The sequence below is a fragment of the Mirounga angustirostris genome, unplaced genomic scaffold (genome assembly GCF_029215605.1).
Source record: "Mirounga angustirostris isolate CCGP_5_RB_7025 unplaced genomic scaffold, mMirAng1.0.hap1 SCAF_1, whole genome shotgun sequence".
In the NCBI taxonomy this organism is placed as follows: domain Eukaryota; kingdom Metazoa; phylum Chordata; class Mammalia; order Carnivora; family Phocidae; genus Mirounga; species Mirounga angustirostris.
Genome location: NW_026991709.1, coordinates 173055465 through 173072832, shown reverse-complemented (window position 1 = coordinate 173072832; position 17368 = coordinate 173055465). Strand labels below are relative to the sequence as shown.

Genomic DNA, 17368 nt, shown 5'->3' with positions numbered 1-17368 from the left:
TCATAGAAGTTACTGCATATATTTTTGTCTAGGAGTTTTATAGTTTCAAGTCTCACATTTAGGATTTTAATCCATTTTTAGTTTATTTTTGTGTATAGTGTAAGAAAGTGGTCCAGTTTCATTCTTTTGCATGTAGCTGTCCAGTTTTCCCTGCACCATTTGTTGAAGAGATTGACTTTTCCTCATTGCATATTCTTTCCCTCCTTTGTCATGGATTAACTGACCATATAATCACAGGTTTATTCCTAGGCTTTCTATTCCGTTTCTAAATTGCTATTGAATTTTTAGAAGCCTTACCACATTAAATGATGCTCACATATTTTCATTTAGGCTTTTATTGTCTATAAGCAGTATGATCTCTGTATTAGGTCCTAATATAAATATAAATATATATTATATGTAATCAATCACTTGATTGCCTTATGCTTCCCTCTCTATAACTATATTCTCTTTGCTAATTATTCACAAAAATCTTTATTTTTAATACTAGAATGTTTTCTCAAATTTTTTGAAGGTCAAGCTTATCTATATTTGTGGCTGTGTTTTGTTTTAAACACCAAAGAAGCTTATATGAAATCAAGATAGAATATTTTAATATATTTTATTAATATGTTCTTTCCGTCCCTCCAGATACCATTTTAAACTACCTTTTAGAATATTTCAAAAGAAGAATAAAAAAATTCAGTCTTTATCTTTCTCTATGAATATTACCAAAATCATGAATTAAAATGTTTCAGCTAATTTTTATAGGTGCTTTCTTCCTTACCTGAAAATGTCAGCTGTTTAGTACAGTTTGATTTTAATTGGTTCTTTCTTTCTTTTATTTTAATCATTTCTGCTAAGCCATATTTTAATATGTGACAGAACTTGAAATTCTCACTTTTTTTTTTTTTACTATTTTTTGTTTAATAATTCTGAATAAAATTAGGGCTATGATTATGTGGTTTGATTCCATCTATGTTATCATAGATTAAGTTTTCTTACTATATTTTACCATCTCTTATTAATTTAAAAAATAAATGATAAATTGAAATATTCATACTATTTATCATATTATAAATTTTCTAGTTATAGTTAAATCTCTGGCTTTTGATATCCTAGGTTGTTATGGAGAATTATTTTCCTTTAATCATCTGTTTTTAATAAGTGAGAAGTCAGTTTGGTTGCTAATTTGGTTATTTTCAGAAAATATTTGAATCTAACCTTTTTTTATCTTTTATACATTTTTGCATATTGATCTTAGGAAAACAGTATGGATTCTTGCTTAGAAATGAAGATAATCTTTACAGACTGAAGTTTAACTTATAATTAATTAATCAATGCTTCTCAGACCTTATTGTGCATACTGATCACTGGATATCTTGTTAAAATGCAGAGTTTGGCTCAGTAGGTCTGGGATGAGACCACATTGTGAAAAGCAAACACAGATGACTATTCTAAGGGCATCTAATGATGACTCAACAGGAACTTCTTGAACATCAAAATTAACATGGAGAATTAGTCTACTCAAGTAACTATGGATGGTTCTGAAAGAGGATGAGTGCTAGAGATAACATAGAGATAATATAGAGATATATAACTTTCAATTCATTCTCTAATACTTATTAACTATTTACTCTTGGACAGATTGTAATTTTTATTGGTCTGCATTTTCAGTATTTCGAACAGTACTAGGCACTTGAGAAATATTGGTTGACTGATTAAGATTTCAACAGAAATAATCAATTTCAGTGATGACAATTTCAATTTAACAAACATTATTGAACATATACCATAAGCCTGAAAAGGGTAGTAATATCAAACCACTTTTTACATGAATTGTTCTTTTCTGAAAGCTAAGTGAAAAATTATATGACATACAAACACTGGCATTACTAGCTGGGACATTTGTCTGATGGACTTTAGATATCAGCAGATATATATTTTATATCACTTAAATTGTCTTATTGGCCAAAATTTAACATTTCTATGTTGCTGAAAATTCCTAGTTTTTCCTAAATTCTAGAGATAAGTAATGCACCCAAATACTTCTCACATTGATCTCTTCTAATTAAATCAGTTACAGAATTATATTTGGCCAGGAATTTGCTGCATATTAGAATAGCTTTACTACTACTGTGTCATTAATGGTATGATTCAACTGTTAATGTAAATTGCGACCAAGAAATCTAGACATTTCAGAAAATAAATGAGATATCAAATGTCTGCTGTTGGAGAGTACTCCAAGATAATGACTTAAACAAAAATCTGATCATATGCCATGGAACATTCTAAACCCAGATGTGGCCCCAGCTTCTCACTTGATGACAGAATGTGGAACACATCATTAATAATAAACCCAACATCAGAAGCTGGCTTCATACAAATTGCAGTTGGTTGATATTCTCTTGGTTTCAAATTGGGTAATTAATTATATTAGCTACATTTTGTGTGATACACATATTAGGCACAATGATATGTTTGCAATGAAACAAATACTGTTTGGTATTGTTAATGGATATGACATGCATGGCAATTGCTATGTCTTTCTTTCTTTTAAAATTATTGTTGTGACAAATTAGTTTTCATCACTTATTTTTGTACAACCCTAACTACCTACTAGTGTTTTAAGAGCCGTGTTTTTAAAAAGTTGCTAATTATGTTTATGAGACATAAAATGGGGCACATGCTTTAATTTTTCCTTTTCCTTTTTTTTTTTTTGCCTCCGTATTAAAACATTTAATGGTGATTTTGTCAAGAAACCAATCTTGGGCTTTCCCTGATTACATCAGTGGTCTGATAATTTGCTTTTGATTACTTCTGAGTTTCAGAGAAAATGTAAGAATCATTTTATGAAAGATTAGAACTTCTTAAACAGCTATCCCTTCATTATGTGCTATGTGATTGCATGTATATTAGGACAATTTAATGCAGTCTGATTCATGAAGGCTTCATTCTCTCTATGATAGGCCATGTAACAGGATAAGCCTGGGTCCTTTGGCTATGAAACCACGTAGATGGTTCCTTCAATTCACTAGCTTTGGTAAATACTGGCATTGAGAATCTTGTTGTTTGGTGGCTGAAAGTGCTAAGTAAGAGCAGGCTTATAAAGCTAGATTAAACAATGTGAAAGTTAGCTCACATTTCTCTAATGCCAAGTTCAAAATTTTCACCAGAGAGTTGACTTTTCAAAATGCATAGTGAATAGTTGCATTTGTTATTAATCAAGCAAATGGGCATTGTAGCATCAAGCATCCCTTTTATTTTTAATAGGCTTCAAAATCAACAATAATTCAAGTGATACTATGATAATTATCAATACGGTGTCAGAATAAAAGCAAGCATCATTTATTCTACTACAGGGGTTCAGAGATTGCTCACAATCAAGAAGAGGATAAAAGGAAAGGAATATGCCCATGGTTTTAGTAATGTTTTAAAATGAAAATAAATGATCTCACTGATATGAGGAATTCTTAATCTCAGGAAACAAACTGAGGGTTGCTGGAGTGGGGGGTGGGGTGGGAGGGATGGGGTGACTGGGTGATAGACACTGGGGAGGGTATGTGCTCTGGTAAGCGCTGTGAATTATGCAAAACTGTTGAATCTCAGATCTGTACCTCTGAAGCAAATAATGCAATATATGTTAAGAAAAAAAAAAAGAAGAAGAAGAAGAAGAAGGTAGCGGGAGGGGAAGAATGAAGCGGGGGGAATCGGAGGGGGAGACGAACCATGAGAGACGATGGACTCTGAAAAACAAACTGAGGGTTCTAGAGGGGAGGGGGGTGGGAGGATGGGTTAGCCTGGTGATGGGTATTGAGGAGGGCACGTTCTGCATGGAGCACTGGGTGTTGTGCACAAACAATGAATCATGGAACACTTCATCTAAAACTCATGATGTAATGTATGGGGATTAACATAAGAATAAAATTAAAAAAATAAATAAATGGTTCAGGCTTATGTTAAGAGCCTTACTTCTGTTAATTATGCATTTTCTTTTTAGAGTGTTTCTCTCAGAGGATGGCAGCCTCAAGATATATAACGTTACTAGGTCAGATGCCGGATCATATACTTGCGTAGCTACAAATCAGTTTGGCGTTGCGAAGAACACCGGCAGCCTAGTCGTGAAAGGTATCTTATTATCTTCATTTGTGCTTGATGAACACTGGAGACATGTATGCATATCACAACCTCTATCGTAATGTCAAACCTGTATCATAGTGTATATGTGAAATATTTGATTTCACAATTTATTTAAGAGTTGTGTTCCCATATTCATATTCATTAATAGTATGTTTACTTTGCCAGTGGGATACCATGGCAGATGTGAACACTTTGGCAGTTGAAATGCTGTCAGTGGGTAATTAAACAGAATTAAAACCGGCACCTTTTTAAAACATTTGAATTTTCACCAATGCCTTAGTGTAGGGAGCTATGGACATTCTGATAAAGTCAGTTGATAATATTTTTCTTGGTTAAATTTCCTTCGGAAACTCTCATTTTGTATGAAATTTTTACCATGGATATAAGATTGCCAAGTACCTAACCAGTTCATTTATTTATATAACTCTAGTGCGTAGCTAGTGAGATGCAGACCCTCTTGCATACACTTTAGTGAGTAGTTTGTTTCAAAGAGAAAAAAAAAATTAAAATAGCTGTGTCTGTGTAAGTCATTATTATAGTCCCATCACAGTAAACCTATAAGCTCACATAATTTGTGATGATAAAACTGCACACTCTATTCTTCAGACTTTTAAGCTACTATCAATACAAATGTACCTCCATATATCACCAAGGGACATAATTAGTATTCAAGTATCTATTCCCCATCTTTGCTACTTTACTTTGTTGAATCTCAGCTCATAAAACTAGTATGTTTACTGGAAGACATGCCACTTTTATTATTTCATTGCCTCCTGGATGGTTAAAATGACAGTCTTGATAAAATAGTTTGAACAGCTAATTAAGCCCAAATAATTAAATTCAGCAATCAGTGCTTTATCAGCATTTCTATTAAAATAAGTATATTAAATAAAAAGTAGTTAGCTACTACACTTCAACTACCCTTTAAAATGTCTCAAGGAAAAAAAAATACCTACCTTTATCCCTGGAAGATATTTTTGCCAACATTGTCTTAAGCATATTACATTATGCCTGCTGACAGTTGTCTGAAACACTCAGGGGTAATGTGATTGATGTAACTTGTGTCAAAATCTTACCAGTGTGGCACATTTTGAAAAACTTTACTTCCTTAAGATTGTATTGTCATCAGATTTTTAAGACAGAGATGGACTTACCATTTCAAGGAATATGCTGTAACTATATCTAATGATAGGATATGTCTCCAGCAAATGTTTGGTACTACCCATATACTGAAAAACATAAATACTTTTCAGCATTAAGGAAAAACAAAAGAGGAGATTTATTCCCTCATTTCAAATTAAGAAGGTGCAGGTCATAGGCATTCATTTTAAAAATATGAAGAAGGTTAAAATATGGTGGAGGACATCACAGTTAATTTTTCCAAGAATGGAGAAATCCAGAGGGAATTAAAACACAAAATGTAAAGGATAGAAGTTATCGGTAGTAGAAATGTAGTTTCTCAATGAAAGTTTCCGCAGAATACTGGTGATCCAATAGGTGGACCAGTGGTTTTACTGCTAAAATACAGTGACGGGCATCCTTTTATCCCAGAGATTCTGGTGATAAAAAAGTTATTGGATACGTCGGACTGAATGAATAGTTTCTCTTCCTCAAATGTTTCAAACATTTGGCATCATGATGCTGTCCTTTAGCAAAAAATGGGAGAAAAGTAAAAGGAGGAGGCTCACATAAATATGTAACTCTGGAGAAGCTGGACCATGCTTACTTCTCAAGGTAGCAGTTGGATATTTCAGATATGTAACATAGCCATGTTTTTTGCTAGATAGGTTCCCAGTTCTTCGGATAGAAACAAGTTCATCTGTAATTTGGGGTAGTCCATAAAACACACGATCAACTCTCTCTACAAGGGAGAAAATAACTAAATAAGACTGCTCAGTTTAATACAAAATGAAACAAAGCAAAACACAAAAACTCGACGTAGTTTTATTTATTTCTAGTGTTGTTTGCTGGGGCTATTGAAACAAAATTATCGCAATCTGCATTCCTGGTCACCTTAATCTTTTCCGCTCTTCCTTCCTTGGTAGGATTTTTCATTTTCTTATATACTATATACTTCACTTATTTTTCATGTCTATGTTTTTTTCTCCCTCTTTCCCTTCCTCTAGAAAGAAGCATAAAGAAGGCAGGAATGTCACAAATGCTAGAATAGTCCTGAGAACTGTATGTGTTCAATAAATAATTATTGATTGAGTGAAATGATTTTATCTTACACTCTTAAGTTCTTAGATAATCTCCGTTCTGATTTCCTTGCTCTAAAATATGAAGGTTTTCTATTTCTCAGGGGTTAAGCTTAGGATACTTTGCAATGAAGAGCATCAAAGGAAAATAATGAACTTCTAAAATGTTTTCACTTTCCCTATTTTAGGGTTTGTAGTTATGTATTTCTAATACAAAGAGAACTCCTTACTCAGCAAGGGGGAACAAATTTGAAGCTACATGAAAATCCTACAGACTTCATGGAGAGAACTCACTGTTCCAATATTTTCAGCACAAAGAAGAGAATCATTTACATATGCAAACAGGGCATATATCAGTATGCATGAATATCAAGTAATTTTCACTCATTTATATCTAATAATGAGAAGGAAATTGTGTTTGTTATTTTTAATCTTCATGAAATACCCACATTCCATTTTAAGGGGCATCTATTTGCTTCTTTGCCATTGACAAAACCACGTTATAAAGAAACATGTACATACACAGTAACACAAAAACATACATTTAAAAATAACTACATAAACACAAAATGTGTACAGTACAAATAAAAGCATCTCTAGAAACTTGATTTTTTATTGATCTGTATTCTATGATTTTTTTATTAAACTATTGGATTGCTATGTAAATACAGGTCTAAGATAAATCTGTCATTAGCATATCCTCTTAACTGGACTTCTATTGCTAATTCTCTTTCAAGTAGGAATGTTAAAGCTATTCCTGACAAAGAATTATTATTTTACAACCTACAAATTTGAAGCTTTAATCTGAGAAAGAATTATAATAATATGCATTGATTCAACCATTTTCCTGACTATTAAGAGTGTAGTCATCTGGTTGTTTAAGATGATTTAATGTGTGTGTGTGTGTGTGTGTTTGTATTTTCTAGTCTATGATGTTCATCTGATTGTCATTACAGAGTCAAATATAATTTTGTTTCTCACACCAAAATCAGCATATAGTGACCTTACTGGAAATAAGGTGGTAAGGAACAAATGAGAAAAATTTCAGTAAAGCTGATGAAACAATCATCTCTCTTTGAATTGACTTATCAGCCTCAGTCATGCAAGAAATGTTGTTGTTAGATAACATGTAAAAAGATAATAGTTACAAGAGTAAGATATTTTCCAGCTTAGTTTTGGCTGATATGGCTTATCTGTGTTAAGAGGATTTTGAAGTTATCTGCACTGTATGTCAGAGATTTCTATTTCACTCATGCAGCAGGGATAAAGCCATTTTCCATTCAAACATCGGGAGTGCAATTAGCATCAGCCTTGCCAGAGCCTCAGAAGATGCCCAGTGTAATCTGAGGACATGTTCCATAGGCACAAACAAGAAATCGAAAAGAGAGAGAGTTTAGGTGTTTTCATTTTGGAGGACTTGCCTAAAATTACAGTGTGTACATACACTTAAGAAGTATATGAAAATCACATAAAAGGGGAAATTATTTGATCTGGCATTTGAAAAATTATTAAAAAGCAGAGTAACAGTAGGCTATAAAAATGATCTTGTTTGCAGGCAACATTTGTCTTTGTTTCCCCACTGGAGAAGTTTTGGATGTTCAATTATAGGCCTCATTGCTTCAGCATTATTTTCAACTGAAATGTCGGAACTTGGAAAAGCATATCTAATGTGCAAATTAAGTTTATTGCTGCTCATTTAGTTGTTTATTCTTTGTGATAGAAGTCTTTATTATACCAGCATGGAGAGTGGCCTATCTGTTTTCTCCAGCAGAAGAATGGTGTGCGCCATTATGGTTCTATATTTACGAAGAGAAATACCAAGATAGGTAGATAATTGGGGGCTTTCTGGCTTCAACACAGCTTAAAGGATTTGAGGTGTTGAGCCCAGCTTTATTGAGAAGCTCAGCTTTATTGAATAAACCAACATTACAATTTCACAGAAATGACAAAGCACATTGGAATACATTGGTTGTATTTTAGTGGCTGAAAAAGGCACTGCAGAGAAGTCTCCCAGTACTGCTAATATTTTCCTCGGAATGTTTAATTATGTACTCCAGTTTTCCACAAAGAATGATTTAAAGCATTTTTATAGAAAGGAAGCTTTGATTTAAAAATTATTAGTGGAAGCATTTAATTTTTCAGGTGAAAAAATACATAGTGAATTTGTATACTGGCCAGGAATTTTCTTTCCCCCACCGATATTGAAAATAATGCTGAGTGAACTCTTGACACTTGAATTCCATAATCCCTTCAAGTAAAAATGTAAAAAAGAAAGAAAAAAGATAAACAACAACAAAGAAAACCCCCAAAACATGTATTTAAGCAAATACAATATCAATGTTATTTTGGTCTTCGTAACAATTTAGTCCACAGTCTTTTAAAAATGTAGCACATACTACTCAGATAAAATTTCCAGGTATGCTGAACAGTGTTTTTTTTTTTTTATTATAATATATAATGTAAAGGAGAGAGATTAATGAACTTCAGGTTTTCACCTTTTGTTTTTTATTGTTCCAGACATTTTTCATTGAACAAATTAAACCTAAATTGGTTAAAGTTTTGTTTAGTTTTGCTTAGTCTTAATAAAAATAGGGAGTGTATAGCTAGTCTTTCAAGCTAAGTAGAGGAAGCCAGACAGATGAGTATACACCACTTAAAGTCACAAAGAGCACAGAGTTTGGAATTAAATTAACTAGCTCTATTACTAACTAGCATGAGACCTTGAAGAGTTTGTTTTTACCATTACTGGTGGTGTAGTCTTTATTACTATTATTATTAACCACCACTTATCAAATATATACTGTGTTCCAAGCACCTGTGGTAGGTGCTTTATGTGCATTATCTCAATGATCCCTCACAACACTGTGAAGCAAATATCATTATCTCTTTCACACAAGGGGAGGGGGAGACCGAGGCATAGATTGCTAAAACGACGTAAGCATGGCCCTTGTATTAGTGAGTGACAGAACTTTTTTTCATCTTCCAGTTGAATGTATGTAATAATAACTGCCTGAGACACATGCAGTTTTACATGACACTATTTCAAGTCCAGTGGAAATAAAAACAGAGTAATTTGCAAAATGTAGTACTTTTCCTAAATCAGCTTTCACTTACTAGAGTTCAGTATCTGTCTATACTCTTTTCCATTTGAGGTGAACTTTACACGTAATGAAATCTTAAGTATCTTCGCTGAATTTTGGCAAGCGCCTATATCTATGTATCCCAAACTCTACCAAATATAGAATGTTAACATCACCCTTTAGAACATTCCTTCATGCCCCTTCGTAATCCCTCAATTCCTGCTCCCACCCGACTTATAGGAGCAACTACTGTTAGGGCTCTTTTCTGCCACTAACTTCATACAAATGTCATCATAGAGTATATATGTTTTGGCTTCCTTCACTTGGCTTAAACCACTAGTATCTACTTTCTCTTTTGATTAAAAATGAATGAAACAAAACTTTAACCAACAGCAGGTTTAATCTGTGCAGTAAAAAATATCTTGAACTGTAAGTATTTTTGTCTTCAGTTTACCTGTACACGTGTGTGCCCTTCGTATTTGATTAGGAATTGGAAGTTTAGTAATATGTCCTTGATTCCATTCTGATGCGAAAAGAAACTATTAGGCTTCTCTGTTGCTTGAGCCTTCTATTTCTAAAGTGGCACGGTGGTCACTTATGTTCTAGTGCCATTTTTTAGGGATAATGTGTATCATTACAATGTACAAGACCCTCAGGTGCAAGTTCTGTTTTCAGTCTGTGGATCCTGAATACTCAAGGAAGCAGCTAGCAAATTCTTTCAAGCCCAAGTGAGGGATGGGCGTGGAGGAGGGTGGTGCTGAAAGGGAAAAGAGGAATCAGATGAATACAATTCACCGTGATTCTCATCTTCTCGCTTTTATTTTCTCATTTTGTCTTCCCTCACCTCCACATAAATGTTCAGAAGAAAGCATCCTCTTTCTGCTAGATGCTGTAGCCAGGCAAAATAAAATTTCCTCATTCCATTTCCTATAAAACTACAGAATTCTTCAACCTGATGTTTTACTATGGCCCAGCACAGAGTTACAGTCGGAGGACAGAGTGAACATTACCTATTTATAAGAAATGTAAATACGATGCCATAAATGGTCATTGCCTATTATGTATTAACAGCTTTGAAACTGAGTAGTTGGCATATCTAATTCATTAAGCAGAATCTAGAGTGCATGCTCTTTTTAAATAGATGTCAGACCCTGTTTTGATTACTTGTTAATATAGAAGATCTGTGTTTACATTTTACATTATTACTTGCTAGGGAATTTCTCAGTGTTACCTTGCATGATACTTAGACATATTTTCTCATTTAGACAATTCCAGTGTTAGACAATTACTTTCTCTAGACTGTTCTTTGTTTATTTCTTTTACTCTGGGGTTTTGGTAGTCTTCTCATATTTGTTCCAAATCATTTAAATATTGAGGTGAAAGATAAATGGGTAATGGTACCTGCAGGTAAACTGGAATATATTGGCTGTGGTTATTTTACGCATAATTGAAATTATGAAATTAAACTATACTCTGCCTGTATTGGAATGTACCACGTGCTGCATGCAGATTTTAATCTGTAGAACACATATCTGAGCAGATAAAGCTTGCATTTGACTAAGAGGATAGAAAACATCCTAGCCTTATGCAAGTATATGTACAAAGAGGAAAAGCATATTATAAAGATTAAAAACTCTTCCATTTCTGGCTTGCTAGAGGAGGAAATTAAAGACTCCATCACACTGATTTCCTTGTTTTTTTGCTATCTCTGTAAAGAGTTTATTTCAGAGATTAGCTTTGATTTTCCTCTATTTGCTTTCCCTAGAGTTAGTAATTTTCTTGTTTTGTTTGCTTAATTATCTATGGACTTGACAATAGTTCATTCCTCAATTTTGTCTCCGTTGCCTCCCTTCACTATCAACCTGTCTTTGTGTATGAGAGCCCAGTTGCCTAAACATCATGCCTTTCTCGACATGCTCCCTCATATTGGTAGAATGCATCTTTCAATGGATTTTTGAGAAAGAATTCAAGAGGAATGCAATGTTTTGGAGTTCTTTCATGTTTGAAAATGTATTTATTCTATGCTTACATTTGATTGATGGCTTAGTTGGAAACAGAATTCTGGATTAGAAATCATTATTCTTAGCAATATGGAGATGTTAATGTGTTCTGAAAGCTGAAACCATCTTGATTCCTGATCTGTTGTTTATGACATCGTTTCTGTCTGTCTGCGTGTCTCTCTCTCTCTCTCTCTCAGTTGTTTTTTCCCAGCATTCCACAATTGCTTGATGATGTGCTGTGTTGGAAATCTATTTTCAGCCTTTATACTGGGCATTCGGTGCACTTTGTCATCCTGAAAACGCATACTTCTTTATTCTGGAATGTCTTCCTGGATAATTTAATAATTTATTCCATTGCTTTGTCTATAATCCCTATTATTGAAAAAGTTAGATTTCCTAAACTGGTACTCTAGTTTATGTGTGTATGTGTATGTATATATGTATATATCTGTGTGTAGTTTATTACATTTTATATATTTATATATTTAGATAGTAGATATAGTTTTTATACATATGTATATGAATTGTGTATATATTTTTTAAAGATTTTATTTATTTATTTGAGAGAGAGACTGAGAGAGAGGGAGCATGAGACGGGGGAGGGTTGGGAGGGTCAGAGGGAGAAGCAGACTCCCTGCCGAGCAGGGAGCCCGATGCGGGACTCAATCCAGGGACTCCAGGATCATGACCTGAGCCAAAGGCAGTTGCTTAACCAACTGAGCCACCCAGGTGCCCAAATTGTGTATATTTTTGTTTGTTTCTCTCTCCTAGTATCCATTTTATATCCTTTTTGTTCTACCTCTGGGAATTTTTGACTTTGCTATTTTTTTTTAAATGGCTAAGTGTCCTTTTATTTTCTGACTGTTCCTTTATATAATACCTTGCATTTTTTCCCTCTCTCTGAAAATATTGCTCATAGTTTTTCTTTTATCTAGGTTGTTTTTTCCTGCATGGCCTCTGTGGTCCCAAACTGCTTTCTTCTCTTTCTTTGTTTTAATCCCTACCCTTTAGTAAGAGATATACCAAGACACTTTGTGAATCTTAGTTATCTGCTCACATTTAAGAATGGGGCACTAAAAATCTTATAGAAAGCTCTGATCAAGTGTATGTGTATGTGGAGGGGGGGAGCATTTAATATTGGACTTCACACTAAGATGATCTGGCCAGTATATATCCTTGGAAAACTTAAACACACTATGTTTAGGATTTTCTCTTAGGTTTATCAGAGCCCTAGGACAAGTGTCCCCCACTTCCCACCCCGCTTCCCTGCCCAGAGAGCAAAGGCCCAGCAGCCAGCACCCTCAGAGCTAAATGACATTACAAGACATGGATCTCAGCCCTTACTATATACATGTTCCTTAATTTCCCTGTTTTTAGTTAAGATTCCCTCATCTTCAACTATGCTTGCTACCAAGCAGTTCAGAGACTCTCCGTTTCATATCCTCTCAGGAGAAGAATTTGCCAGTCTTCTACTGAGACGAGAAAACACTACAGAGACCCAAATGCTTCCTATTCATAAAGTCCAAAAGGGGGTTTGACATGTTCAATGAATTTTCTTCTCTGCCTTCCTCACAGCCAGCATAGGATATTGAGCTTTATGGTAGATCAGTTAGAAATCATTTCATTTTGTTCCAGTTTCTCAAATTTTGTCTCCCCTTTTGATCTCTGTTTTGGTGGATTTAGGTCTTAGGGAAAACTTCTTTTGGCTTCATTTATTAGATGTTTATAAAAAACTGAAAATAAACACTGTTTAATCAATTATCTTCATCAGGATATTATATATCTTATATTTTATAGTGATACTATTTTTCTCTACTAACATTTACAAAAAGTCAAGCTTTAGTCATTTCTTGCTTAGACAAAATTTATCAAGAAATCAATAAAGCACAATGTGGTAGATAATGGGTCATGAACTCAAATCTTCCACTTTTGTTCTAGGTATGATTCCCTTTCGTGTTCAGGGACAATTTCCTCTCTGCCTCTCTGTCTCTGTCTACCTCAGTCTCTCTTTCATCCATATTATTTTGTGTAACACACCATCCCCACCAGAATACTTTCATATTGTTATTCTCATCATTTTTAAAAAAGACCTTTTCTGACCCTGCTTCCCTTCCAGCTACTGCCATATTTGACTATTCTCCTATCAAAACTCTTCAAAAGTTGTCTATGTGGGTGGGGTGCCTGAGTGGCTCAGTCGTTAAGCGTTTGCCTTCGGCTCAGCTCATGATCCCCTGCTCTACAGGAAGCCTGCTTCTCCCTCTCCCACTCCCTCTGCTTGTGTTCCCTCTTTCGCTGTGTCTCTCTCTGTCAAATAAATAAATAAAATCTTTAAAAAAAAAAAAAGTTGTGGGGCGCCCGGGTGGCTCAGTCGTTAAGTGTCTGCCTTCCGCTTGGGTCATGACCCCGGGGTCCTGGGATCGAGCCCCGCATCGGGCTCCCTGTTCAGCGGGAAGCCTGCTTCTCCCTCTCCCATTCCGCCTGCTTATGTTCCCTCTCTTGCTGTGTCTCTCTCTGTCAAATAAATAAATAAAATCTTAAAAAAAAAAAAAAAGTTGTCTATGTGGGCTTGCTTTTCCAGTCCTTCTGATCAACTTTGTTTTGAGTCAATGCAACCAGGCTTTTCTCCTACCATCAGCCCTGCTTTTAACAAGGTGACTAGTAACCTCCACATTGTGAAATCCAGCAGTCAGTTCCCCATCTTCATTTACTTAACCTGTCAAACTATTGATCACATCCTTCTTGAAATACATTCCTCACTTGGCTGCCTACAAGCTGCATTTGTCAGGTTTTCCTTTTATATCTTAAGTCACTCCTTTTCCATTTACTTTGCTGGTTTCTTTTAATCTTACCCATTTCCTAAACTTGAAGTGTGCCAGGGATTTGTTCTTGAATTTATTCTCTGCCATATCTACTCCCACTCATTTGGTGTCTTAATTCAGTTTCAACATGTTAAATACCATCCACAAGCTAATTCCAAAATGATACACTCAGTTCAGATACCTACCTCATTCCCCAAATCCACCCACAAATTTATCATCTTCACTTACCAATTTACAATATGCTAATATTGGCCTCCTGATTCTTACTCCCAAAACTTGCTCCTACTGCAGTCTTTCCCTCTCTTAATAATAGTCGATAGTGACGTTTGCCCTGTCAAATCCTTTTAGTCATTTTTACTCCTTGCTTTCTTTCAAACCTCATCTTCAATTGTCCAACAGATGGCCTCAGCACCAATAAATGTGCAGAATCTAACTACTTCTCACCGGTGCACTTACTAAACTTCAGTTCAACCACCACCATCTCTTTCCCAGTGTGTTGCTATAGCACAGAGGTGCTTCACCAAGTTGATTTTGCTTCCAAGAGGACATTTGGCAGTGTGTGGAGGTATTTTTGGTTGTCACAACTGAAGGATCTACTGACATCTAGTGGGAAGAGGCCAAGGATGCTGATAAATACCTTGGAATGCACAGGGCAGCCTCCTCACCTCACTCTGAATCCACCCATACATACATGCAACGAAAAATTATCTGGCTCAAAATGTTAATAACGTTGAGGTTGAGAAACCCATTCATACAACCTCACGATTTGTCTTGATTCTATCATGTCTCCCTTCTAGAAACTAGAATTTTTTTTAAATTTTATTTACTTATTTGACAGAGAGAGACACAGCAAGAGAGGGAACACAAGCAGGGGGAGTGGGAGAGGGAGAAGCAGGCTTCCCGCGGGGGCAAGGAGCCCGATGTAGGGCTCGATCCCAGGACCCTGGGATCATGACCTGAGCCGAAGGCAGAAGCTTAACAACTGAGCCACCCAGGCGCCCCTAGAAACTAGAATGTTTTGCCTCTTAGATGGAAGTCCTCTAATAGTTCCTCAGTTCAGGGTTGTTTCATTTGCTTAGTATTCATACAGATGTACACCTGGAAGGAGGTAAGGATTTGATACTAATTAAATGGTTTTGAATAAAAGATTGAATAAACAATTAGTATATATATTTTTAAAAGATTTTATTTTTTAGAGAGCGAGCGAGAGAGAAACAGCATGAGAGGGGAGAGGGTCAGAGGGAGAAGCAGGCTCCCCGCTGAGCTGGGAGCCCAATGTGGGACTCGATCCCAGGACCCTGGGATCATGACCTGAGCCGAAGGCAGACGCTTAACCATCTGAGCCACCCAGGCGCCCCAATTAGTATATTTTTATGTTAAGGGTTTCTACTTCTGTTGAAAGTAATACTCAGTTCTTTCTCCAACTGTTATTATTATCATACTGTTCAAGGTATTATCTAAAAACCTAATGATAAATGGCCTAAATATTTTCAACCCTACACACAATCTATTATTAAACATTAATAATATTTGGAGAAACTTTTGTCCTGACTAGTTGAAGTAGCTTTATCAGACCAATATCAGCCACAAATTGTTAAAACCTTTTAAAAATAAATAAAAATAGCAGTTCAAAGGAATTATGACAGTAACCAAGGGGTTTGCAACATGAAGAACAATATTCTGGAGAAAAGAAAAGCACAAAAAGAAAAGCAGAACTCTCCAGTATTTTTCTCCAGAAACTTGCCACCTCCCAAGCACTACAAATTAGGAATAAAAAGGAAAAAGAAAAAATAGCAGAAAATGCCACAAGCAGAAATTTTGGTAGCCTCACAGTGCAAGGAAGACAAAAATTGGGGCTCCGAATTAGCCAGATAAAATGAAGTCTACTACACAACTCGACCTTGAGTGGAGACACCTAAAAGACTTTGTCCTGGCGATGAAAACAGAACAAAATTGACCAGTGCTTGAAATGACCGACATTTAGACTCCATTCATATCCATTCCTGACAGCACTCTGATGTTTTTAGTTGACTGATTAAAAAAGTAAATTTTCTGGGTGCCTGGGTGGCTCAGTTGGTTAAGCGACTGCCTTCGGCTCAGGTCATGATCCTGGAGTCCCGGGATCGAGTCCCGCATCGGGCTCCCTGCTCGGCAGGGAGTCTGCTTCTCCCTCTGACCCTCCCCCCTCTCATGTGCTCTCTCTCATTCTCTCTCTCTCAAATAAATAAATAAATAAATAAATAAATAAATAAATAAAATCTTTAAAAAAAATAAAAAAATAAAAAAGTAAATTTTCTTGGAAAAAAAATGTAACAATAAAAACATTTACATTTTAATGCACAATGCTGGTATTCAGTAAAATGTTACCAGGAAGAGCTGGAACCAGGATCAAATGATCAAAACCCAGAAGAACATCAGACATTAGCAATAAGTCACAGCTGATAGGAATATGAAAGTTATTAGACAGGGGTTCTTAAATAATTGTGATTAATATGTTAAAAATAGATGACAAGATAGAAAATTTCATAAGGGAAATGGCATGTAATAAAAATCAGTTGGACAGAGAAAAACAAATACCATATGATTTCACTTATATGTGGAATCTAAAAAACAAAACAAAGGAACAAACAAACAAACAGACTCATAAATACAGAGAACAAACTGGTGGTTCCCAGAAGGGAGGGAGATGGAGGGATGGACAAAATAGGTGAAGAGGATTAAGAGGTACTAACTTCCAGTTATAAAACCAATAAGTCATGAAATTGAAAAGTACAGCATAGGGGATATAGTCAGTAATACTGTAATAACATTGTGCAGTGACAGCTGGTGACTGCATTTATTGTGGTGAGCATTGAGTAATGTATAGAATTGTTGAATCACTATGTTGTGCACCTGAAACGAATATAATATTGTGTGTCAACTCTACTGCAATAAAAAAGAATCAACTGGAAGTCTAGAACTGAAAAATATAAAAGCTAAAATTAAGAACAATATAGATTGATTTAATACCAGATCAGATATGGCAGAGAAAAGAATTAGTAAAATGGAGGATGTATGAATAGAAAAGATCCAGACTGCAACATGAAGAGAAAATGCAATGGGGAAGACAAAAAAAAAAAAAAAAAAAAACATAAAGAGTATATTGGATATGA

General features: G+C 35.2%; 1 protein-coding gene across 1 annotated transcript in view; it reads left to right on the top strand.

The window, feature by feature from the left end:
• Positions 1–17368, top strand: part of CNTN6 (contactin 6) — a 312379-nt gene that overhangs the window by 260827 nt on the left and 34184 nt on the right. The window contains 1 exon segment of the mRNA XM_054504630.2: positions 3980–4107. Coding sequence (XP_054360605.2) covers positions 3980–4107 — 128 coding nt within the window.